Genomic DNA, 27,040 nt, shown 5'->3' on the forward strand with positions numbered 1-27,040 from the left:
TGAGTTGTGGCTGCTCCACATGCACACGGGGGTCACCTGAGCTCCCTGCCTGGTCCCCAAACGGGGTGGGGGGGTGGGGGGTTGGGGGGAGACAGTCGCTCTCCCTGCCTCCTGGTGGCTGAAGCTCGGCCTGCAAGCTCCGTGCAGCTAAAACCATAGTCCCTCGGGGGCTCCGACCTGACAGAGAGACCACAGCACACTGGGTCCGGGCTGCTGGGGACAGTGGGGGTGCCTGTGGCTGACTCTGAGCGGCGTTGTGGCGCCCTCGCCCCCCAGCAATGTCTCATTGATTCTGTGAGCCACGCACACCCAGTCTAAAAATCCGCTTTCTCAAGTAAACAGTCAGCTCCTGCTTTCTGTGAACAAGAACCCTAACCAGTATACTTTAGTAAAACTAATAAAAGTAAAGAGCAGTGCCATAAAATTATTTTAATAACTTTTTCTCCATGACTGAATATACAATGATAACGGAAGTAACGTATTCTTCTGCTGTAAAGATGGGTGGAATATGTCAAAATCCACCTGCTGAATTTTCTTTAAGTAGTCCTCCAGAGCAACCTGGAAAAGGAGAATAATGGTCATGAGGTCACAGAATGATTAAGGTTTTTAGAGAAACTAAAGAAAAATTCTAAGTATTAAGGCTACTTTAGTTTCCCGGAGATGGTCTTCTATGTACTAAGAATTTAAATGAGAATTTTAAAAGGGAGAAGAAAATAAAAACATCTAAGAAGTTTCTATTAGACCAGTAAAACAGCAACAAAGAGCTAGTACTAGAAATTTCAAGTCAATTCTGATCATAACTTTTAGAACATAAATTTATTGTAATTTGTTTTACACAAAATGTGTAAAAAATTTTTAAAACTGTGTAAAAAATTAGAGAAATTATTGTTTGTCAGGTATTATTACTATATTCTGTAGAAAACAGAGGAGGTGTTTCCATCAAGGACACTGAACACCACCACCACCTCCCCCTGTACAAATGCATTGTGCCCTGAGGACAAGCTTAAGTTGTTTGTTAAAAGAAAATTATTTTGTGGAAAAGTTTAATGGGTCTCCGTGTTCTTGTTAGAAAACAATTTGTAACCTGGGAGAACAACCACAGGTCCCTATAAATGTCACCCCACGCGTCCCCCATCACACAAAACTTGATTAAGCTTTCGTGGGGACTGGGGAGTAGGGTGGAAAACAGTGGCGATGGACCGTGCTCTTTATTTTATGATTTTCAGTTATTTTTATTAATTTGTACATTTTAAGTTTATTGCAATAACTTGATTAAACAGAGAAGCCACTTAGTTTTGCACTGCACATGGCTGAGGCACCTCTTGCCTTCTCAGTGCACGTGCACAGCGCCCCCTAGTGTCTGCAGGACAAGCTGTGTGATCCTGCACAGGCCCTGCTCTGGATTCGCTAGACTATCCGGATGAGCCAAGACAACAAAAGGGATTGTATTTTCTCCCAGACTCTTTTCCTACACACACACACACACACACACACACACACACACACACACACACAGACAAATGTACGTACAAATTTAGCATCTACATTTTAAACCCTAAACTTAGAGATGTGTACAACAGGAGATATGTGCACAGCTGCTGTGTGTTGTATTAGCCAAAAACCGGCAAACAATCCAGGTCTTTGACAAAAAAAAAAAAAAAAAAAGCACTAGTCACACAATGAAATGTACTGCAGTGAAATGTGTGACCTAGAAGACATACAGGTATGATCCATTTTTATAAAGCTCAAAACCAAAACTAAACTATGTTGTTTAGGAATATATAAAACGGGGAAAAGCCCTTTTGGAATAAAAGCAACAGAATAATAAATTCAAAATTCAGAAAGCTATTTGGGGGAGGCAAGCAGAGGCAGGGGGATGAGATGGGGGAAAACACAAGAGTGTGGTTTGATGGTGACATTCTCGCTCCTGGATTGAGTGGTGAGCTCATGGGTGTTCGTGACATTATGCTTTAACACGTGCACACATATATAGATAGACCATATTCATTTGTAGATATCAAATATTAAAACTTTTAGAAGAGAATGAGAAAGAAAAAACTTTGAAGATATTTTAATGTACTTTCACATGTTCTCTTTTTTTGAAAAAAGAGCTCATGTTATTCATGATGTTCTGTAACATTGATAGTTAATATTTTGTGATCAGCTTCCCATCTCTAAGAATTCTATGTTCATTTTAATAGTTTATAATATCTAGTTATAAGGAATAGTTAATGAAATTAAGATGCCAGCACATGATAGAATATTATATAGCCATTAAATATTGTATTTATAAATATTTTTAATGATGTCGCTAGATGCTTGTTAAGTAGAACAATGACATATAAAGTGTGATTTCAACTATACACAAAAATTCATTGGAAAAAAAAAAAAGAACAGAATAAGCAGTGGTTATGTCTGGGTCCCGGCATTATAGGTGATTGTTGTCTCCTCATTTTTTTTTATATTGTCCAAATCTCTGTTCTGAGGATGTAGTTTTTACAACTAGGAGAAAATTCCATTAAAATACAGATGAAATGTGACCTCCGAATCAGAGCCCAGCTGGACATTCACAAATAAGGATTTGATCCAAAGGAAAGTCTGGCTAATGGTGTGTGTTGTACACGTACACACACACACACCCACACACCCATATAGACCTATGCAGTCTGGTGACTCCACTCACCTGCCCCAGAAACAGGCACGGCTGTCACCAAAAGCAGAACGTAGCGAACAAAACCCACCAGAAGGGAGGGAAGCAAAAACAAAGTCCCACGCTAAAGAACTGCATTGGGAACTTTACAAAATAGAAAAAGAGATCACACATCTGTTTCATTAATTCAACAGCCTTCTCTGTTAATCTACTTACCGTCTGAAGAAAAGCAGGAAATGCTCTCACAGGAACACTTTTCTGGAAGGACCTAGCCTACAAAGGAAGACAAAAGGAAACTGGTTTCAAACGTAAGTATTTCTGGAAATAAACACTCTGCCTCTGAAAGTGATCACAAAGCAACCCTACAAGTTTAACAACACGGCTAGGGCCTCTCTCAAAGGCAAGAAAATAGCTCTCTTGCCAATTAAAATTAATTTCTTAAGCCTAAAGGACTCAGGAAAAAGTACTTTAATAAGAATCCCATTCTTTCTGGCAGACTGACTTTGGCCTTTTCCAGCCGCCTTATAACATCTTACAGTTCTGGCCCTGTAGCTCTGTAGTGAGCGGGGGAAGGAAGAAATACTTGCACTCACAAGTCCCGGCACCGCCCTAGCTTAGATGGTGGGCATCTCCTGGTTACGTGAACTTAAGAGCATCCTAACTGATCTCCTGCCTTCATTCTCAACCTTTTGTTCAGTTCACTCAGGCAGCCAAATGAACATTCTTAGTCACTATTTTATTTTTACTTTCTTTAACTTAACTCTCCGATACACCAAGTCTTATGTCTTCATTTTGGAGTTCCAAGGCCTCCACATCTTGGTTCCAACTTCACCTATCCCACCTAACTCACTACTACCCTGGACTATGGAACCCTGATCCACTCACACTGATGCCCATCATCCTGCACTCACCATGCCCACTCTTGTCTACAGGTCTTCGTTTATATTGTCAGACATCGCCTCTACTTCCTGACATCTTTACCCCCTGCACTCTGGTTTTACCCTCACCTGTCTACTAAAATTGCTCTTTTCAAGATCATCCAAGATTTACTTAATCACCATACCCATCTTTTCAACCTCTCTACAGCATGCAAAACTTTAATATTCCCCTTTCTTAGAATTTTCTCCTCCCTTGGTTTCCAAGAGACTGATTCTTAGTGCACCTACTTCTTTGATCACTAATAAATGGCCCGTCTTCCTTTGACCTGAGAGGCGGAGGTGGGCCTCGGGTTCTGCGCTTGGTCTTCATGTCTAGATGTACATTCTCCTTGGACAATACCATCCACACTTAGAGCTTTAACCACAGGCTTTCTATGTGGATGACTCCTAAATCTCTATCTCCAGTTCTGACCTCCCTTCAAAGTCACAATCCAGCCATCTTCAATAGCCTGTCTCCCTTAATGTTCTCGAATCCCCTTAAATTCAGTGATGTCCAACAGCTGGTCCAGAGGCTACTGATCAGCACCAGCATGCCACTGCTTTTCACTGTAGTCTCTGAATGGCACCATCACTACCTAAACTTGAACTCTGCAGCCTTCCCTCTCCCTGATCCTGCCACAACCAATCTGTCTTCGAGTCTAGTTGATTCCACCTCTGTTGTGTGTGTGTGAACCTATATACACATCTACCGTCTCTACGTCAGATCCTCTTTCTCTCTGTCCTAAATAAGCCTCCTAACCGATCTCGCATTCCCCAGATTCGTCTCAAACACTGCTGGCCAGGTTCTCCCATGTGCAACATGACTGTCCCTGCTCTACTTGATGGTGACAACGAGGAAACATGTCACTTACGATATGCCGGGCACAGTTATGAAGCCTTTATGCATGCTAACCCATTCATCCAAATCACAGCCCTTTGAGTTAGGTACTAATAGAACCCTCTTTCCCAGAGGAGGAAACTGAGGCACAGAGGTTAAGATCACATGATTAGTAAACTGCAGAGCTAGGACTGAAAGTGAGGCTCCGGCTCCAGAGTCTGCACTCTCATCTCCCGTGCTCCAGTGCCTCTCAAAAGCCTCCCAGACTCCATACTCTTTCTTCAGTCCTTCAGTACTCTTCTCCAAACCTGTTTTCCAGGGCCCTAGTTCACATAACCTACAAACTAGTAGTTTTCAAATGTGGCTGTTTAAAATCATTCGGAAATTTTAATTCCTGGCCCCATTCCAGACTGACTGTATCTCCAGGGGGTGAGGCCTGGGAATCTGTATTTTTTAGGTGCTTAAGTGTCCATCAACTGGCGACTATTCAGGTTCCAAGGTTCCAACACAGGGCTCTCCCGATTTAATGATTCTGTTGTGTTCTCAGATCTTACCTAAAACTCTGCTAGTTTTAGGTAATTTCTCGTCTAAAGTCCATGTATTTTATCTATACCGTGCTTCAGGAAATTAAAAAAAGATTAAGATTGATTCTTTGCCTTCAAAAAGCTTACAATCTGATTACCTATTTAATGTTTCACAAGTACTTACTGAGTGCCTATAATGTACCAGGCACTTTAGATGCTGAAGAAATACAGCATAGAACCAAAGTCTCTTACATTCTATGAGGTGGGGACGCATTAAACAAACTTTTAGTATGTCAGGTAGTGAAAAGTCCTAAGCCAGGTAAAGGGACTGAGGGCGATGGAAAGGGAGGATGTTATTTTATTTTTTTATTTTTTAAAAAGATTTTTATTTATTTATTTGACAGAGAGAGACACAGCGAGAGAGGGAACACAAGCAGGGGGAGTGGGAGAGGGGGAAGCAGGCTCACCGCTGAGCAGGGAGCCCGATGCGGGGCTCGATCCCAGGACCCTGGGATCATGACCTGAGCCGAAAGCAGATGCTTAATGACTGAGCCACCCAGGCGCCCCGGGAGGATGTTATTTTAGATACAGTGGCCAGGAAAGATCTTTCTGATAAGGTGATATTTAATACTGACTATGGGTTTGGTGTGGAGGAGTTGGGGGTTGGAGAGCATCTTCCAGGCAGATAAACAGCAATTACAAAGGCCCTGAGATTTGCAGGTAAATGACAAGTCTTTAGGATCCACTGAAGCTCAAAAAAAAAAAAGGGGGAGGCAGGATTCACAAGGAGAACGAGGAAGAAATAGCATCATGAGAATCAAGGAATAGTTCCAGGAGAATCGGGAAGGAATAGCATTATTGGAATAAAGGACATAATTTCAAGAAAGGGGGGGTTGCGTGCACCTGGCTGGCTCAGTCAGTGGAGCACGTGACTCTTGATCTCAGGGTTGTGAGTTCAAGCCCCAAATTGGGTGTAGAGATTGCTTAAAAATCTTAAAAAAAAAGAAAGTGGGGGTGGGGGGAGTCAACAGAAGACAAGTTACAGTTTGAGAAAACATGAAGAACTAACTCTTAGGAATCACTGAAAGTGGTATGCAGGAGAAATCAGGAACCAGTTTAGGTCAGGGAATCAAGGGAAAAAGATATTATTAGAAAGTTTCAAGGAGGAAAAAATGTCTATGGTGTCAAAAGCGGAAAGAGTTAATGTGAATGAGAGTTTTAGGTGCCTGTTAAACATGGCAATAAGGAGATTACTTAGTAGTGCTTATTAGAGTAGGCGGGAGCAAAGCGAAATGATAGCATGATGCACAATGCCGGGGTGATGCTGGCCTTGAGGGAATGATGAATACGGACCACTTACTCACAAAAGTTTAACTGGGAGGGGGAAATGAGCCACAGAAGGGTCCACAGGCTGCCCAGAAAAGGGGCGAATTATCAGGCCAGCTGCAGACGCTGAGGCCATGAGCCCCTGGGAAAGGAGCCATCGGCCCTGGCAAGGCAGAGAAACAGCCTGTCCCCTGCGAGCGAGAGCTGGTGGGGGCACAGAGCAGGCAGGGGCTCACCGAGGAAGCTGAGGAAGGACGTGTTCATCCGCTGAGGAGAAAGGGGGACTGTAAAAAACTGGAGAGTTCACAATAGTCCCTGAAATAAACCTACTGGGATTTCAGTGAGAAACGGAATAAAGGCCGGGGACCATAACCATGCTCTAGGAATGGCCACGTCTAGAAATGGCCATCTCCTAAATAGTCTGGCAGAGAGGCTACTTACATGCTTCAGGTGCAAGTGAGCCTGACTGGCAATGTCATATATCACATCTCTCACATTTTTATCCTGGTTCTTCCGTAGAAAATCCTCTTGTGAAACCCCATGCTGTGTGGGAAAATACATATCACATTAGGAATATAAAGGCACACTTTAACTTAGTTCAAGAAAAACAGGTGATAGAATAGTATGTACAGTATAATGCCTATTCTGCTTTGAAAATATATGTAGATGCACATGTGTGTGTATACACACACACACACACACACACACACACACACTCCTAGAAGAATATGCAACAAGATGTTAATTAATCACCACTGCAGGTAGAACAAAATTATACAAGCAAGAAAACAAACATATGGATCCCTCATAGACCAAAGTGCCTGACTGATAAAATTCTGACTTGCTAACCGGAGCCAAAAGGCAATCAGCATTCATTTCAAAGCAGTTACTTGAATAGATGAAGCAAAGAACCAAGAGACCACGGCCCTCCCCGAGTTCTTGAGGTAAATCATGAGAGGAAACAAGTAACAGTCTTACCAGCATACAAATATCCATGGGAAGGAACACCCTTCTTCTGCTTCCATGATAGGGCGTTGCTCTCAAGCAAGTCACAATGCCCTGGGCTTTTCCAATGTGACTTGCAGCATGATCTGCATGAAGATCCTTTACACCTATGATTTCAGAAATTAAGCAACAGGGCTGCTCTTTACTCCTTAAATGCACAACTCAACAGAAGCAGCTTGGAGAAACCACCTACGCATGGAAAAGCAGGTGCTGATCCTATGTTTTATATCTGAAAAACAGGACTTCTTTGAGAAAACTGGGCATGAGAACAAGCTGACTGTTTACCAATGAATTTCTGAACCCCAACTTTTAAATAAAAGAGTCTTCCTCGGACTACAGCACACCGAGAACACATTTGGAATTTTAATCAGCTGTCTTGAAAAACCATCAGAAGTCTTCCATTTCTTCTCCATGCAATTTCCATATGACCTCATTTTAAGTATACGCCTCACAAACATTCTGCTCTTTGCTCCCTCCTTTCATTGTGTTGGCAAACATGTCACTGGGCGTACAGGCAAAAGAGGCCTGGGGATCTCAATAGGGACCCGGTTATTCCTTTTGGGTGACATAAAGATATATGACCTTCTTTAAAACAGAGGCTGTTGTCTTTGGTCCAAATAATTTCCTTATTACAATAAGACTTCACCAACTTAAAGTCAGGTGAGGAAAAGTATCATCTAAATTCGTTTTATTTATTTTTAAGAGGAAAGAAAAAGAAAAATCTCATAAAAACTTTGAGAAATGCAGTTTTACACTAGCTACTCTTTTTTTTTTTTTTTTAATGTAGGGAAGTATTATTGACAGGAAGCGTCAGGCCCCAGGCCTTCCAAATTGTAGGAGACGCTTAAAAAAGAAAAATCATCTGCAATTACCAGAGTATTAATTACAGTAGTCCCATGGGGTAGCTAAAGTACTTTTATGAGCCTGAGTATTGTGATTAGTCTGTACTCCAAAGAAAGCTATATATTCCCCTTCTTGTTTAAAAACAAAACAACTGTTCCTTTATTGGTGGTGCAAAGAAAAACTTCAGTGTTAAACTAATCAGACTGTCAAATTATGAGTCAAGTCTGAAGGGCATTTTCTTTGAAAAAGAGAATTATAAAACAGAAAAAAGACTTACCCAGTATTTCTAGTGTTAAGTAAAGAAGAGAGCTCTGTGTGTTTTCAGCGTAATTTTCCAGTTCCTGGATATTACGATATGCTTTGTCATCCAAATTTTTTTCCTATAGTCAAACAAAATGCAAGTAAAGTTTGATGAATTGTCAATATTTTATAAAGAAAAGGCACCATTGTTTTTGCCCTAAAGAACAAAGAATAAAAAAATTAGTATATGTTGTTTAGTACACAATAAGTTTAAAATAAAATTAAAATATTAAAGTTCTACACATTCAATACTTACAAATCACCCCTCAAAATAATACCCTGGGAATAATGTCAGTGCACAAATCACCACAGACATGAGGTTAGTTTAATTTTTCATTCCTTCGAAAGCCCAAGGAATCATGAGAAACAGAACTGAATTCTCACTTAAGCACCTTAGACATTTGCTTAATCCTAAAAACCTCTTCCCAAAAGATAAGGAATTAATGCTTTTCCCATGTTGCAGATGGAGAAACTGAGTCACGGACACATTATGTAATATGCCCGAGGTCACAGAGCTAATAAATGGTGGGGACAGGTTTCAAACCCATACATTTTAACTGTTAAGTCCATGTTCTTAATAAAGAAAAAGTGCCTAGAAAAGGAAAGGAGATCATAACCAGCCCCCACCCCAAAGAAACCATGTTCAATAAAGTAACAGGGATGATTATGTTACCTGATCACACTATTTTATTCCAGAAACAGAAAAATGCACATCTCAGAGCAAGAACATCTAGCTACTTTTATAATAATACATTTGCAGACTCTATTACTAAGGAAACATACCCCTTCCTTTTTTTTTTAATCAGAAGAAAATGGCACCAGCAATGATCCCAGAGAAAAAAATTATGTCTGATCTTTTACATTTTTAAAAAACTGAGACTTAATTCACATATCATAAAATATACCCTTTTCAAATGTACAATTCAGTGGTAAAGTATATTCATTCACAAAGTTGTACAACCATCACCACCATCTAATCCTGTGATGTTTTCCCCACCTCAAAAAGAAACCCTGTATCCATTAAGCAGTTACTTCCCATCTCCCCCTTCCCTCATCCCCCAGCAAACCACTCATCTACTTTCCGTCTCCATGGATTTGTTTGTTCTGGACATTTTATAAAAATGCAGTGATACATGGGGCACCTGGGTGGCTCAGTTGGTTAAGCATCCTTCGGCTGAGGTTATGATCTCATGGTCCTGGGATCGAGCCCCACATTGGGCTCCCTGCTCTTCGGGGAGTCTGCTTCTCCCTCTGCCCCTCCCCCCCCCGCTTGTGTGCCCTCTCTCTCTCTCTCAAATAAATAAAATCTTTAAAAAAGATGCAGGGATACGATATGTAGTTTTTTGTATCTGGCTTCTTTCAGTTAGCAGGTTTTCAAGGTTCATCTGTGTTGAAGCATATATCAGTACCTGATTCTTTTTTTTTTTTTTTTTTTGGTGAAAAAACTTAGATTTAGCCAGCTGGACTCAGTTTAGATAATTCCAATTTTGTTGGCAACATCCAAAGTATCATAGTCAGGAGCCAGTCGATCATATGCCTTCTTCGGTCCATCAGGTCTGATCAAGGTGTTGACCTTGGCCACGTCAGTGTCATAGAGCTTCTTCACAGCCTGTTTGATCTGGTGCTTGTTGGCCTGGACATCCACAATGAACACAAGTGTGTTGTTGTCTTCTATTTTCTTCATGGCTGACTCAGTAGTTAGGGCATAGTGATCAAGCTTGTTTCTCCTGGGGGCGCTCTTTCGAGGATATTTGGGCTGCCTTTGCAGACACAGTGTCTTGGGTCGTCCGAATGTAGGTGACATGCGGATCTTTTTTGTGACTGTGGACGCCTTTCAGCACCACTTTCTTGGCCTTCAAAGCCTTTGCTTTGGCTTCGGCTTTGGGAGGGGCAGGAGCTTCCTTCTTAGCCTTCAGCACCATCTTTGTAAAAGGGATTTCCAAGGCCAGTACCTGATTCTTTTTAACTGAAGAAATTATTAATAATATTCCATGTATGGGTATACCACATTATGTTTTTATTTACTTAATAGACTCTGAGTTGTTCTCACTTTTGGACTGTTATGAATAACGTTGCTATGAACGTCTGTGTGCAAGTTTTGTGTGGACACACATTTTCATTTCTCTTGCATATAAATATAGGAGTGAATTGCTGGGTCAATGGTACCTCTATGTCTAACTTTCTGAACAACTACCAAACGGTTTTTCCAAAGTAGCTGCACCATTTCCTATTCCCATCAGCAATATATGAAGGTCTCTAATTTTTCTATATCCTCACCAACACTCGTTATTGTTCATCTCTTTTATTACAGCCATCCTAATGAGTGTAAATGAGTCATTTATTCTGGTTTTGATTTGCATTTCCCTAATGAAAGTCATTTGTAGATCTTCCTTGCAGAAATGTTTACTCAAATCCTTTGCCCAATTTTAAATTGGTTATTTGTCTTTTTATTGTTGAGTTATAAGAGTTGTTTACATATTCTACATACTTGTTCCTTATCAAATATATAACTTGTAAATATTTTCTCCCATTCCATGGGCTGCCTTTTCACTTTCTTGAAATTTTTAATTTTGTTGAAGTCCAATTACCTATTTTTTCCTTTTATTGCTTGGGCTTTTAGTATCATATCTAAGAAATCACTGCCTAACCTGCAATCCCAAAGATTTATGCCAATGTTTTTTCCTAAGTGTTTTACAGTTTTAACTCTTACATTTAGGTGTTTGACCTATTTGGAATTAGTTTCTGTATATGGTGTAAAGAGGCATCCAAATTCATTCCTTTGCATGTGGATGTCCAGTTGTCCTGGCATTATTTGCTGGAAAGGCTATTCTTTCCCCATTGGATTATCTTCACACCCCTGTCAAAAAAATCAATTAACTATAAATATATGGGTTTACTTCTGGACTCTCGATTCTCTGCTGTTGATCTATATGTCTATGCCATGCCAATCCGCCATAGTCTGATTATTGTAACTTTGGAGCTAACTTTCTTCTTTTTCAAGATTGCTTTAGTGATTCTGGGTCTCTTGCATTTCCATATGGATTTCAGGATCAGCTAGTCAATTTATGCAAAAAGGCAGCTGGCATTTTTATGGGGTTACACTGAACTTAAAGATCAATGTGGGAGATTGATCCCAGTCTTTTACTCTCAAATATCCCTCCCCACAAATGCCAAGTGTTATTTTCCATTAAACCAAAAAGTTATCTCTGTCTTGAATTCTCTGTCTTCACTTCATAAAAACAGAAAACACCTTTGGGGCTTGGGTGGCTCAATCAGTTAGGCCTCTGACTCTTTGTTTTGGCTCAGGTCATGATCTCATGATCTCAGGGTCATGAAACTGAGCCCCCCCCCCCAACCCAACAAGCTCCACACTCTACGGGGAGTCTGCTTGAGATTCTCTCCCTCTCCCTCTGCACCACCCCCCACCTCACACACGCACGTGCACATGCGCTCTCTCTCTAAAATAAATAGATCTTAAAAACAAAACAAAACAGAAAACACCTGAAAAATAGATCTTTTTAGTGCCAATTAACTCCGTAGGCCAACTGAGCAAATTTTTTTTAAATGCTAAAGCATTATCTCCTATTTTGGCTTGTATTATAAGTACTATAGCCTATGGTTATTAATGGGTTGTAGCCAAATAAATTAAACTTAACATTTTCATGACAACAGTATGTGATAAATATCAGGCTGATGAGAACACTGAGCCAACAATGTGTCAGAAAGATTATATAAGTTAGCCCAGAACAGAGAGCAATTTGTATGCTTGGTTGGACCTAGAACTCAGTTCTTAGAATGTAGTATAGTACTCCATTCACTAGAACCATCAGACTTTCCTTACTGCCTCTACTATCTGGATAGAGATCCAAATACTAGGTGTACATAAAAGTACGTGCACAACTGGGGCGCCTGGGTGGCTCAGTCGTTAAGCGTCTGCCTTCGGCTCAGGTCATGATCCCAGGGTCCTGGGATCGAGCCCCGCATCGGGCTCCTGCTTGGTGGGAAGCCTGCTTCTCCCTCTCCCACTCCCCCTGCTTGTGTTCCCTCTCTCGCTGTGTTTCTCTTTGTCAGGTAAATAAATAAAATCTTTAAAAAAAAAAAAAAGTATGTGCACGACTACTCAAGTTTTGATGATATTAAGGAATTATCTATCATTTTTTAAGGTATGATCATTTATTGTGGGTATGTTTTCTAAAGCACTTTTTAAATCTTTTCAAGATACATATATATTTACAGATCAACTAATATGATATCTGGGGTTGACTTTAAAATAATACTGTGGGGTTTAATGAGAGGAGTTGGTAGAATATAGATGAAACAGAAGTAGACATGTGTTCATAGCTAAAGCTGGGTTACAGATACATGAAAGTATATTACACTATACTTTCTACTTTTGTGTAAGTCCGAAAATTTCCATTAAAAAAAAAAAGTCAAAAACCACAAAACAGTAGCTTGTAGGTGTGCACACATACACTTCTGCCTGGGTGCTTGTGTTTGCCTGTCTCACTCAAGACACAGGGGCAGGGGGCTGAGGTGGGTGGCATGCAGTGAGGGAGAATGGACAGAATGGCACAGTCCTCTAAAAGTTTCCTTCCTCCAAAATATTATACACATATTAAAACATTTCCTCCCTGAGGAATTAGCTTACAGATTAAAAAGGAAGAAATACTTAAGACTTGAGCAATTTCAACTTACTCTTTCATCAATGATTTTCATAAGCCATCTTTTGGTCAGATTATGTCTTTTGACAGCCTAAAAAAACAAGAGTGTTGTAAATTTTTATAAAGTACTAGAAATGACTTCAGCAGACCTGAATAAAATAAACAAACCAAATACAAAACTAGGTAAGGAAACATTTGTAATAACTCATCACCAGATAAACATCCACGTTAAAGAAGTATCAGGGGAAAAGAAAATGTCCCTAGAAAACATTTCAAAACATTTCCAAGTACAGATGATACATCCAAAACATTTCCACTAGACTTTTTTTCTTATGCTACATGATGCGTCTTGACTTCTATGCTTCTTTATCCCACATAAACTTTTTTCCATAGGATAAAAATTCTACTTAGTGAAAATAACCACTTCTCCAAACATGAAAAGAATAACTAAAGGTCTAAAGAAAATAATCCACAGGGCACAGTGTTATCTTAGCAAACAAAGACACTCAGTAGGAAAAAAGCACATCTAGTGCTCAGATCGTGGTCAGCAGTCCCATTCCTCCCAAAGGAAACGAGGCTCTGGAGAAATGGGTGATTCCAGAGCCGGGGCAGGGGAGATTCAAGGTGATTCTAGAATATTTTACTGTGCCAGAAAATAGAAAGTGCCCCCAAAAGTGATGGGGGTGCATGTCATAAGGACACAGGAGCCAGTTTGAAAGGGCTCCCACTATCCAAATCTGGGCCAGTTTGAACACCAAAATAATGAAATATAGTAATGAATTATAAACTACTAGAAAAAATAGGAATTCATGAGTTCATAGCCATAATTAATAAACAAATAAACACAGGAGATTGAGAGCTCTTCCTCATGGTAGAATGCCAAGTGCCAACCAGTAATGTTGATGGAGTGCTAGAGTCTGGAAATCATCATTTTGCAATCATCACAGGTAAAGAGTGAATCAGACAAGAACCATCAATGAATGCTAAGTTTAGGAAGAAACTGATGAGAAGGAGGACACATGCATAGTCTGAAAGTCAATTACTTTGTTTTTTTTTTTAAGGAGTTTATTTATTTATTCGAGAGAGAGAGAATGAGAGACAGCACGAGAGGGAAGAGGGTCAGAGGGAGAAGCAGACTCCCCGCCGAGCAGGGAGCCCGATGTGGGACTCGATCCCGGGACTCCAGGATCATGACCTGAGCCGAAGGCAGTTGCTTACCCAACTGAGCCACCCAGGCGCCCAAAGTCAATTACTTTGTAAGAGGGATTATAATTATAGACTGGGAAAACCAGGCAACACCTTGACCAGGTGATGAAAATTAACAATGCCAATAAAGGGGGCGCCTGGGTGGCTCAGTCGTTAAGCGTCTGCCTTCGGCTCAGGTCATGATCCCAGGGTCCTGGGATCGAGCCCCACATCGGGCTCCCTGCTCCGCAGGAAGCCTGCTTCTCCCTCTCCCTCTGCCTCTCCCCCTGCTTGTGTTCCCTCTCTCGCTGTGTCGCTCTCTATCAAATAAATAAAATCTTTAAAAAAAAAAAAAAAATGCCAATAAAGGACAGATGGACAAAGTGTGCCTCCAGACATGACACCCTGAGAACATGTCACCTTCACAGTATTCTGGCCAAACACACATAAACTGAATTAGTCATGAGAAAACATCAGACAATTCCAAAATGAGGAATGCTTTAGAAGAGCAGGGGGGAAGGGGCTATATACTCTTCAAAAATGTCAATGTCTTAGAAGACAAAGAGAAGCTATGGAAATGTTCCCGATTAAGCAGGCGAAAGAGACATGACAACTAATACCTGACCCTAGACTGGATCCAATACTGGAGGGGGAAAAATACTATCGTGGACATTACCAGAGAAACTGACAAACATGGAATATAGATGGAAAATTAGATAGAAGTATTATATCAAAGTTAAATTTACAAAAGTCAGTAACTGTTCTGGTTACAGAAGAGCATATCTCTATTCTTAGGAAATACTCATTAAAGTATTTAGGGATAAAGGACCATGATGTATATAACTTCCACTCAAGTGATTCAGATAAAAATTCTGAGTGTGTAAATGCACACGTGCACGCACACACACAGAGCACACATGCACATGTAAGTGAGCACTGCACAAATCATTAATAGGATAAAATGTTAACAACAGGTGAATCTGGATATAGCTTATAGAAGTGTTCTTTGTACTATTTTAAATTTTGCAACCTTTCTGAAAGTTTGAAATTATTTCCAAGTAAGTTTTAAAAACATTGTTTCCTTATCAAGTCAACAATGAAGTACGTTTTCATAATAAATAAATATGGTAGTGAAACAAAATCTTAGGACTGTCCCATACTCCACCTAAGACTCTAAGGTGTCACGATACTAAAATGTAAAAGTTAGCATACTCATCAACACACATCTATGTGACAAAGGGTGGAAGCAGGGAGCACAGAGCCCATTTTGCTCGGCAGGAACCTAACAGAAGCTCCAAGTGCTGCATGGCCTTGGCTGCAAAGTGCTCTCAGCCCTGCCACTATTACATGGTAGGACTCCCCACAAGTCTCTCCCCAGCCCCAGGAATCAGCCTGGGATTCCTCAGTCATACAGAATCCTGATATTGCTTTATTTTGTACGTGTCTAAGTGGAGTGAGGCATATTTGATCTTTGCAACCACCATCAAGCACCATTCCTGGTACTTAAAGTACTCAAGAAATATTTAATCACTGAAAGTCAGATTCCTGTTTACTCAAGGCTGAACCCATACCAGCTGCAGTTAACCTTGACTGCAAAATATAATTCTTCCATCTGATTCTGGAGGAAATCAGAGATCAAGGTAAAAAACAAGTATTTAATAAGAAGCTGAAAATCTGCTGAATAAAGTATCAACAATTTTGGAAACAGATGCCAAATAGAATAATAACTTTGGCTATAAACATAAATTCAAACTACAACTAACATTAATACACGGAGAAATGAAGAAGCCCATATGAAATATATATGTAATTATAGATATGCAACTATTTTGTACCCTAAAAGCACCAATGAATCACTGTGGCAGAAAAGTGCCCTCTGAAAAACATGCTGTCACTCTTTCCTTATCTAATCTTCTAAAAGAACCTGCCCCTCTCCAAAGAACCAATGGCAGGTTTTACGGGACAGTGGTCCAATAAGCATATGCTCCAGCCCAATGGGGAGGAGAGAACATGCAGTGGGGACAACTGCTCTGCACACTACCTGCTTCTTTCAAATATTCATATTAACTTCAACACTGGTCATATCAGAAAGCTGCCCAACAGCAATCATCCAAATTTAAGCAGCTATTAAAATTGGACAAATTGGCACATGTGTAAACATTCTACAATTCAGATACGTCTTCTGGGTTTTTTTTAAAGAGAGGCCAAGAACAAGATAAATTTGTGTTGAAGGAATCTCTGGTCTTCCATGATGTTTCCTGACAAACGCCAGGACCTTTGATGCAAGTCTTAGCATAAACCCCCAATGCACTGATGTTTGTGTATAAAATCATTGTTTTTCTAGGCTTTAGAGAAACTTTTCTTTAAACGGAGTCACCAAGGTTGAGGTTCTTAAAGTGAGATGAACAGAGGTAAACAACTAATCTAATACTCCTAGCTTCCCAGCCACTTTTTCTTCTCAGTCTCCAGTTGTGGGGGGCCTGGCTTTCCATCCTTACTGGGGCTCTGTGAAGTCAATAGAGGGCCCCGGAACAGGGTCTGCCTCTGCTGGTGGGCAGACCTGAGAAGAGGTGCAGGTCAGGTCTGTTCGGTGGCTCCGTCACAGAACCTGTCTTTTGGCACTCATGACACTACAGTGGGGACACGATCATTGACAAAAGACACCTAATTCCCTTCCTTCAGTCATGGTGTAGCACATTTCCAAACTCTGCAGAGCTGTGCATGAAACTATTCGCTAGATCCATCTAGCTACCCAAAGAATTCTCTAGCCCATATTTGTGTCTGGACAATGGTGAGGGCAAGTCTCCCTTCACCAAAGATCAGTATGTGTTTTTCTACAGCCCACAGTATGGATCGGAGCCCTGGAATAAGGAGCTGCTGGGCAGACAGAACAGACAATTAACCTGCCACTGCTTCAAAATTTGTGGGGCTTAATTTCTACAGCAAATATGTGGAAAATAAATACATAACTTATAACACAAAGAAGAGACCAGATTCCTTTTTTTTTTTCCTTTAATAAAGAAATTCACTAAAGATCTGTGCAAATTACTAGCAGATGATTTTAAATTCTTTGTCAAAACTAACAGAGCTCTGAACATTACATGAACCTAACATTATTTTCAGGATAGATTCCCCATCGCCACTAGCCAAACTGTATGCACCAAAAGGTATGCTCAAATAACACTTAAAAATTAAAAGTAGCATTTTGTTTTTACCTTCCATAGCTCGAGGGCCACAGGCTGCTGGGGTGGGCTGTCACAGTATATGTCGTCTACTGTTTTTTTCCAAAACTCCATTCTCATCAGTCCAGTTGTTTTCTCAGAGACGGAGTCCTTAACCTGTAAACAGCGTTCAAAAACCTTAATAAATGCACTCTTCGCAGTCTCAAAATCAGTATCTGTGACTGCATAATCACATAATTCAGCCAAAAACTAAGTTTAGTTCTTTACATTTAATTTTTCCTTGAGGCTATATATCAATTAAATTGTTGTCATTAGGAGTTTCCTAAGTAACCTGCAAATTACTTCCAATATTTTCAAGGTTTGCATTCCAAAATAAGAGATTTCTTCTAGAAATAAATTGTAAGAAAAAAACCGGGGGGGGACATTTAGATTAAAAGTAATTTGATAGAGGAACCACTTGCAGTATGTGGAGTTTATCTGAATCCTGATTTGAAGAGAGACAACTGGGAAAAATCTGAACTCTGGATGTTTAATGATATTAAGGAGTTATTAAATTTTTAATGTATGACAATGGTATTATAGTTATTTTTTTATTTTTTTTAAAGATTTTATTTATTTATTCATGAGAGACAGAGGGACAGAGAGAGAGAGAAGGAGAGGGAGAGGCAGGCTCCCAAGGAGCAGGGAGCCCGATGCGGGACATGACCTGAGCTGAAGGCAGATGCTTAACCATCTGAGCCACCCAGCCGCCCCTATGGTTTTTTTTAATGAGTTATCTTTTAGAGATACATACTGAAATATTTACAGATGAAAACATTTATCTGAGATGGAGGTGAGGATGGGGTAGGTGGGGATAGAGATGAAAAATCAAGATTGGCCATAAATTAGTAACTGGTGGAGCTGGGTGATGGGTTTATGGGAATTTATTATACTACACTCTCTAATTCTATACATGTTCAAAGTTTTCTATAATAAAAAAATTTTTTAAAAATAAATGTAAGAGAAGAAAAACAATCTTCATTGGATTAGTGATGATAAAATTATGTCAAGTGTGGAGATAAACCTAGGAAATAGAACCAGGGGCTTTCTAGAGGAAGCAGGGAAGGAAGTAACATGTATCAAATGTCCAAGAGTGTCAGGCCCTTTGCTAGGTTCTGTCCCAGAGATTATCTGATTGCAGTCCTCACCACAAACTCACAGGGTCATTACCAATATACCCATTTACAAATAGAGAAATAATGGCTCAAAAAAGTAGTAGTTTATCTCATGCTCTGCATGCTCACAGCTCTTATAATGGAACCAGAAGGATATGCAGAAGATTATGGGTGAGGGGAGCATCTGACTATAAAGGGGCACATGAGGGAATTTTGGGGGGTTGATGGAATTGTTCTTTTTTCATGACTATGGTGGTGAATGCATCACTCTATGCATGTATGAAACCTATAGAACTGTATACCACAAAAAGTGAATTTTACTGTATGTACATTTAAATAAACTCATTCCTTTACTAAGTAATTTTTTTTCTCTTTTTTTTAGAAAGCGAGCGAGTGCACACATGCAAGTGGGGGAGGGGTGGAGGGGGAGGGAGAGAGAGAATCTTAAACAGACACTCAGCGAGGAGTCCTACCCAGGGGCTCGATCCCACAACCCTGATATCATGACAAACATTTAAGTTTGTTAGATAGTTTATTTTTGGAATTGAATTGGTAAGTCTAAATAGCAGGACAAAGAAATCACCCGCAGAGACCTTATGCACATCTAACATATAAGTTATAACTATTTCTTTATTGTTCAGCATTACACACATTTTATCACCATTTTTGCAAATAATTTTTTAAGGTATTTTAATACCAGCCTGAGCCAGTTCCACATTAAAGGCCCTCAGTGCAAAAGCAGAGCTTCTGGATTCTGCAGGGAGCAGCAGAGAGCATATATAGCCTTCATAATCTCGTTTCCTATAACAAATAGACAAAAAAAGACAGTCACTTTTCACTTTCTAAACTGTACACACACACAAAAATGCTGACTAGAATTAACTGAAAAAAAAATCGAGGCTTCAATTCAAAATAGGCCTGAAATTTCTTATATTTTATACTTGTTTCCTTAAAATTACAAAAAATGTATCTGCCCCCAATCCCAGACCAGTTAAAAAGAAATAATCTCTATTAATTTATTTGGACTTATACAGTACTTATAATTTTATTGTTTCAGAATCACTTTCTGAAGTTTTTAATACATAGATAAAGACACAAACAAGACAGAAAAACAGAAAATAATATGAGCGTGTGGGTGTGTGCGCCTGGGTGTACACTTACGTTTCCTAGCAGCCTCTGCTGAGAGAGCCTAAAAGCAATGATATTCCCCAAGACCCCAGTATCTGTGAACACACCTAACACCTAGATCTTTGGTTCCTAAATACCATTCTCCACTGGAAGAAACTAGGGCTCACTGGAGGAGGAACTAAGTCAAGGCTGGGGCAGGGAAAATACAAGATAAGCCAGAAACATCTTCCTGGACAGAAAGTAATGAAATATTCAGAGTGGAGGGACTTGTCAAAATGACAAAGCAACTGGCCTGACAAAGTTCTCACTAAGTCTGGGACAATCTGAGCATCAGAAAAAAATAATGATAGGGGCGCCTGGGTGGTTCAGTTGTGAAGCGTCTGCTTTCGGCTCAGGTCATGGTCCCAGGGTCCTGCGATCGAGCCCCGCATCAGGCTCCCTGCTCAGCGGGAAGCCTGCTTCTCCCTCCCCCACTCCCCCTGCTTGTGTTCCCTCTCTCGCTGTGTCTCTCTCTGTCAAATAAATAAATAAAATCTTTAAAAAAAAAATAATGATCTAAAAAGGGCACATTCTGCGTGGAGCACTGGGTGTTATGCACAAACAATGAATCATGGAACACTACATCAAAAACTAATGATGTAATGTATAGTGATTAACATAACAATAAAAATTATTAAAAAAAATAATGATGGTAACAGATTGTAAAAGAATGCCGTAAGCCCACGCCAATATAAAAGAATGCATGAATAAGAAGAGAAGGAAACTTGACAGAAGTACAATGCCAACTGATAAATCTGGAAGACATACTGAAAAATTTTTAAATAATCATTGGATAACTATCAAAGTAACAATTCAGTCAAAAATCATCAGTTAATATCTTAAAATATTAAATGGGTGAAAGTTTGATAAAAACAGAATGTTAACATACCTGTGAAGTATATCCTCACAAAATATATGTTACTAATTAACCTTCTTATTAACTAAATTTACCGGGGAGAAACCCAAAAGATACCTTTTCAACCAAGTAATAAAAGGTTCACACCACAGAAATAGGATAATCAACATCATGTGCTTCCTGAAATGATACTAAGAAAAACATAGCATCGCTTCTGTAACATTCCTGCCAAAAATGTATAAATCACAAGGAAACATTAAACCCAACTGAGGAAAATTCTACATAGTAACTGGCCTGTTCTCTTCAAAAACTGTCAACCTCATGAAAGATAAGGAAAGACTGAGAAATTGTGCAAGGCTGGAGAAGACTAAAGAGATTTGACAACTAAATGTAGCATATGATCCTGGATGCATGAAAATCATAATTGAATAATCAGCAAAATTTGAATGGAGTCTGTGGATTCAATGGCAATATTGGATTGATTTTAATATCCTGATTTCGATGCTTGTACTATAGTTACATGGAAGAGGACCCTTGTGTGTATTAAAAAATACACACCAAGGGACACCTGGGTGGTTCAGTCGGTTGAGTGACCAACTCTTACTTTTGGCTCAGGTCATGATCTTGGGGTTGTGGGATCAAGCCCGACGTCAGGCTCTGCACTTGGCAGGAAGTCAGCTTGAGATTCTCTCTCTCTCCCTCTCCCCCACTCACACGTGTGCTCTCTCATTTGCTCGCTCTAAATAAATAAATAAATCTTAAAAAAATACACACCAACATATTAAGGGGAGGGAATGGGGCATGTCTACATCTTATTCTCAAATGCTCAGGATGTTAACAATGAGGGAATTTAGATGAAGAGTATATTGGAGCTCTGTGTATTATCTTTATAATTTCCATCGATTTGAAATTACTTCAAAATAAAAAGTTTAAAACGATATAATCCTTATTATATACATCATAGGATGACTGCCTATCGACAAGGCTAGTTTCACTATAATACATTGGAACTTTATTATAACATTATTTCCTATAAAACAGTAATCTAAATAAAGGGGGTCCAACCTCCTTCCATGGAGTTTAGGTACTGAAATTCAGACTACTCCCACATTTCAACTGGTTCACTTTTTTTTTCAATTTAATTTAATTTTGTTTTTCGAGAGAGAAAGAATGTGAGCAGGAGGGAGGGGCAGAAGGAGAGCGCGAGAATCCCAAGCAGGCTCCATGCTCAGTGCAGAGCCCAACTTGGGACTTAATCTTACCACCGTGAGATCACCACCTGAGCCAAATTCAAGAGTTGGACGCTGAACTGACTAAACCACCCAGGCACCCCTCAATTGGTTACATTTTGCTGTCTGCCTAACAGAGAACTTAAACCTCTTCTAGCCGCACCCTTCACAATTTCCTCCAACTTCCACATAAACAAAAGAAAGCAATAATGACAAGTAACCCTTCTATCACAAAATAGCTCTACTAAAAATCTCATCATAAGTGGTTGCAGCTACAAAATGGACAGTGTGGGCAAAACAGCTCTATAATTTCTACTTTTAAATACATATAGATATATTTTAAATTTTAATTTTAATATAAAAGTCTCTGAACTTCAAAACTGCTTAAAACACTAGGATGTTAATGTGAAACAGTGAGAAAATAGTGACTAGGAATCAAGACTACAATCTTAATTTCCATTCAAGGAGTTGACAGAAATGATACCTGCCACATCTATTTCCTAATTTGCAAAATGAGGCTTGATAACCTGTTTCATATCTCGTAAAAATAATCAATATGTGAAGTACTTCAGGTTTCTTACAGGGAAGTGAAAAATGAAGACACACTAGTATGGTAACAAACTTCGGGAAATAAGATACTCTACAGAGAAGGGTTTCCCTGTAAAGTTTTTTAATTTTAATTTAAAATTTTTTAAATTTTGGCTGGAAATTTTTCTAAACAATATTACCAACCTCCTTACACTGAGTAAGATATACTGAATATTTAACCATTTCTTCATCACTCAGGATCATTGTTATTAATACCGATTATTGGTAGACAAAGGTATCTTAAGTAGCCAAACAAGGTCCAGTTATTGGAGAACTGTTCCAGATAGTGAGAAATTCCATACTATGATGGTTTTATACAGCAACAGGGCCAAAAACCTTTCATTCATTCATTCACTGTAACATTTATCCAGTGCCCACTATGCACCAGCAGTGCGCTAGACACTAAAGATAGGTATAGATTTCAGTCTGGTAGAGAGAGGCAGATATATGAAAAATAAGCATATCTGGTGTTAGGATTGCTGTGCTAGTTCTAGTTCCATGGACCTGTGCCACCAAGGCACAAAAAAGTGGTTCCCCAGTGTGGCTGTGGGAGAATGGAGAAGAGGTACACTTTCAGAGATCACCATTAGCACCTCCTTACCTCCTTATAGCGCTAATCCCAAGGCCTGAGGCAGTCTTGGGGTTCCTCAAAACCATACCCCCAAGAAACCTATGTAAATTAGGTTTGAGATAGTCCCAGGAACCTCGTCTCCCAGCAGAGCTCTGGCTGGCTAACCTGAACTTCTGGCCTGGTATCTTTTTCAATATTTGGAGGCCTTACATAAGATACATGTCCAAAACAACCCTGCCCAGATCATTTCAGAGGCCAAATCCTGCAAAGATAAATGGACAATCAGAAGCTAGAAATTGTAATCTTTCTAAATTCTTTCTAAAATCTTTCTAGGGGCACCTGGGTAGCTCAGTTGGTTAAGCGACTGCCTTTGGCTCAGGTCATGATCCTGGAGTCCTGGGATCAGTCCTGCATTGGGCTCCCTGCTCAGTGGGGAGTCTGCTTCTCCCTCTGACCCTCCCCTCTCTCATGCGCTCTCTCTCCTCTCTCTCTCTCTCTCAAATAAATAAAATCTTTAAAAAAATAAAATCTTTCTAAACAAAAACAAATTTTTGTTTTTATTTAAAAACTACTACTGCAAACAGTGAATCATGGAACACTACATCAAAAACTAATGATGTAGGGCGCCTGGGTGGCTCAGTCGTTAAGCGTCTGCCTTCAGCTCAGGTCATGATCCTAGGGTCCTGGGATCCAGTCCCACATCAGGCTCCCTGCTCGGCGGGAAGCCTGCTTCTCCCTCTCCCACTCCCCCTGCTTGTGTTCCCGCTCTCGCTCTCTCTCTCTCTGTCAAATAAATAAAATCTTAAAAAAAAAAACAAAACTAATGATGTAATGTATGGTGATTAACATAACATTATAATAAAAAATAATAAAAATAAATAAAAATAAAAACTACTACTGTGCATGTTATATGCCAGCATTTTTATATACATCGTTGCATTTAATCCTCATAACCAGGCTATAAAGTAGGAGTAGAAATTTACAAATGAGGAAATAGCTGAATCTTAATGTGAGTAACTTTTCCAAGCGATGGACCTAGGATTAATAAACTCAGATCAGGTCTGCCTGCAAAATCCAGGCTTTTTAATAAATCACTAGAGTCAAAAGCATCCATTCCACTCAAATACCTATATGGACAGATTAAATATCTGCCCATTTGTAAATATATATTTGGGAAAACTATCATGTGACACCCATAGACTATTACTAGAAGAACAGTATGATCATTTTATATATATACTATATATATGTAGTATATATATATATACACACTATATATGTAGAAATATATATACTACATATATGTAGTAATATATATGTAATATATGTACTATATATACTACATATATAGAAATATATATATTATATGTAATACAATGATCATACTATTACTTACATATAATAATACATAAGAAATTAGGAAGAGTGAGGGTGCCTGGATGGCTCAGTCAGTTAGGCATCTGCCTTCAGCTCAGGTCATGATTCTGGAGTCCCGGGACTGACCAGGGAGTCTGCTTCTCCCTCTCCCTCTGCTCCTCACCTCCTCATGCTTTCTCTCACTCACTCTCTCTCTCTCAAATAAAATATATAAAATCTTAAAAAGAAAAAAAAAGAAGGAAGAGTGATTATTCACCTCTGGATAGGGAAGGCAGGCCACTACAAGTGTCAAAAATTGCACTAGAAAAGTGGATATGGGTGGTAAACATTTTGGTAACTTGTGTTTTTTTATCATCAAAAAATGATAACTTTAAAATATATAAAAATGAATATAACTTTTTAGCAGTTTTGGCTTTTACAAGTTCTTATTGCTCTGATTTCCACTATTGTTATCTTGTTTCAGTTATAAGTAATCAACAAATAGAGTGGGGCAGGAACATTATTTTTTAAAGTGAATTAAAAATTCTGAAATGCATGGGAATTGTTTTGTTATGCTACAGTGTGCTAAAATGAAATTCAAAAAAATTGGATTTATTAGCCCAATCAAATCCAAGGCAGCTTAAAGATCCTGGCACTTCTCAGTTCTTAAGACCAGGTACTTAGCATTTCACCACTGTTATAAATCAAAGGCAGCAGAAGGGCAGCAGGGCCTAAGCCACTGTCTTTGCAGTCAGGCCCAATTCCAAGGCTGGAGCCTGCCCAGAACCACTGGGTCACCTGGTGACCTGATTCATCTAACTCAACCACACACGATTAACAGCGACTGCCATGTGCCAAGCCTTTCCGGTGTTACCAGGGTGAACAAAATTGTCATCAGGCCTTGACTTTTTGAGACTATTCTACTGATCTCAGGTAAATTCCCTAATCTCTCGAAACCTCCGTATCCTCATCCATTAAATATGATAATGGCTTATACTGTACTCAGTGTGCCCTTGCTTTGTGCCAGGCAGTGTTCTAAACGCTTTAATTCTCAGAACCCTAAATGGTAGGTCTACATTTGTGCGTCACAATTTGTAACGAAGAGTAAGTAAATTACTTGTACTTTGCATAGTGCCTGACACGTAAGAACTCAGCTAAAAATTACTAGTCGTCTGTCAAATTTTTCAAAGGTGTGCATGCAGTACGTTTAACTAGGTAAACATTAAGTCTCGGTCAAGGTGACAGACGAAGGAGTTTTGCCACAATTTTGTGACCGGCGTGAAAGTTCCCGTGGCCTCGCTCCCCGCCAACCGGAACGCCAACCGGAACGCAATGGTCCGCTCGCCCCGGCAGGCCCCGAGTCGCGCCGCGCCCACCCGGGCCCCCTCGGGCCGCTCGCTCACCGCAGCATCTCCATGCAGTAGCGGTCGGCGCCCGAGGCGCCCGATCCGCTGGCCGCAGCCGCGCTCCGCCCGGACCCTGCGAGCCCCGGGAGCCGCCGCGCGCGCGGCCCCAGGCTCCGGGGCGGCCGGCGGCGGCACAGGCCGGCAACGCCGAGCCTCAGCGGGCTGCAGGCGGAGCCCAGCACGGACGCCGCCATGACACCGCCGCCGCGTGCCCTCCGACCCCGCCACGCCTCCGCAGGTCCACCCGCCCCGCTCTCGGCAGCGGGCAGGCGGCCGGGGACGCAGCTCGGAGGGGAGCCAGGTGTCGCTGTGGTCCTCTGCATCTGGGCCGTCGCCGCGCTCTTCTGCCTCTTGGGTTCCAGAAAAACCCCGCCTAAATCCGGCGGACCCCGCCCCGGCTCTCCGCCTTCCTTCCAGGTCCTTCTGAAAATGTATTTATCGAGGTAGGAGGATAGAGAATATGTTGACAGTTACTAGCTTAACTGAAAACTCTTAGGTATTTATCACGTGGTATGTGAGCCTTCTTTGCTACTCTTACCCGCGGCCTTTCAAATATTAGAGCTGGGTCTAGTTGCCAAGACCTGCCCTGGTCCAAGCCATCCCTGCCTACGTCTGAAGCCCAGTGACACCTGCCTGCAGATTTGCCCGGACTGTTCATGCGGTAACCAGACTGGTTCTTTCTAAAGTGTACATCTCATCATGATCCTTGCTTGCTTGACAGTCTTTACTGTGGATTGGATAACGCCCCTCCATGATATGGCCTCTATTTACTTTTCAGCCTCAACCCTAGCTGTTTGCATTTGTGACTCCACCTCCTTAAACCCGAAGGAGTGTACCCTGTTGCCTGGACCTACGAACTCTAGCCAATTTACCCCAATTTAGTTTTACTCCCTGAGACCCCCCTCCTCTCTGCAGCCTGTGCAGGACCTCAGTCCCTCCTGCATAATGTTCTCTGTTCCCTCTTGGCTTCTGTCCTTTAGCTCTCACAGACACACACTAGTGTTTTCAGTACCACAATTTAAACCTGATCTGTAAAAGAAAAAAAAAAATCACTCATCTACATCTCCAATTCTGATCTCCTGCCCAGCGAGACTTTTCCATCTAGACATCTTGCCATTACTTCAAAGTCTACCTGTCTAAAAACCACATCAAATTACTGCCCTTCTTAGTCTCTTCATTTATCTGAACAGTGTTCCCCCTCTCACAGCCAGAGGAAACACTTCGGAGTCATCCTTCCCTTTTCCCTCTTCTATATCTAATGTAGTATAGTTGGTCAGGTCCA

The 27,040-nt window shown here is 40.5% G+C and overlaps 1 protein-coding gene across 3 annotated transcripts; it reads right to left on the minus strand.

Moving 5' to 3' along the window:
* Window positions 1-414: 414 nt before the first annotated feature.
* On the minus strand, window positions 415-25,952 carry NDUFAF6 (NADH:ubiquinone oxidoreductase complex assembly factor 6). 3 transcript variants are annotated; one of them, XM_028096537.1, is made up of 9 exons: window positions 25,756-25,952; window positions 19,287-19,386; window positions 17,465-17,587; window positions 13,099-13,155; window positions 8,381-8,483; window positions 7,234-7,367; window positions 6,697-6,798; window positions 2,867-2,923; window positions 415-558 (listed from the first exon to the last, which is right to left on the minus strand). In XM_028096537.1, the coding sequence occupies exons 1-9, from the start codon at window positions 25,950-25,952 to the stop codon at window positions 430-432; spliced, it is 1,002 nt and encodes a 333-aa protein (XP_027952338.1). In that variant the 3' UTR covers window positions 415-429. The 3 variants fall into 3 exon arrangements, with proteins under 3 accessions (XP_027952338.1, XP_027952340.1, XP_027952343.1); XM_028096539.1 differs by lacking the exon at window positions 19,287-19,386 and having other exon boundaries at window positions 25,756-25,799; XM_028096542.2 differs by lacking the exon at window positions 25,756-25,952 and having other exon boundaries at window positions 19,283-19,383.
* Window positions 25,953-27,040: the final 1,088 nt, after the last annotated feature.

Source organism: Eumetopias jubatus, unplaced genomic scaffold (genome assembly GCF_037043125.1).
Source record: "Eumetopias jubatus isolate StellerSeaLion01/CBP00866 unplaced genomic scaffold, mEumJub1_p1.0 scaffold_4, whole genome shotgun sequence".
Taxonomy (NCBI): Eukaryota; Metazoa; Chordata; class Mammalia; order Carnivora; family Otariidae; genus Eumetopias; species Eumetopias jubatus.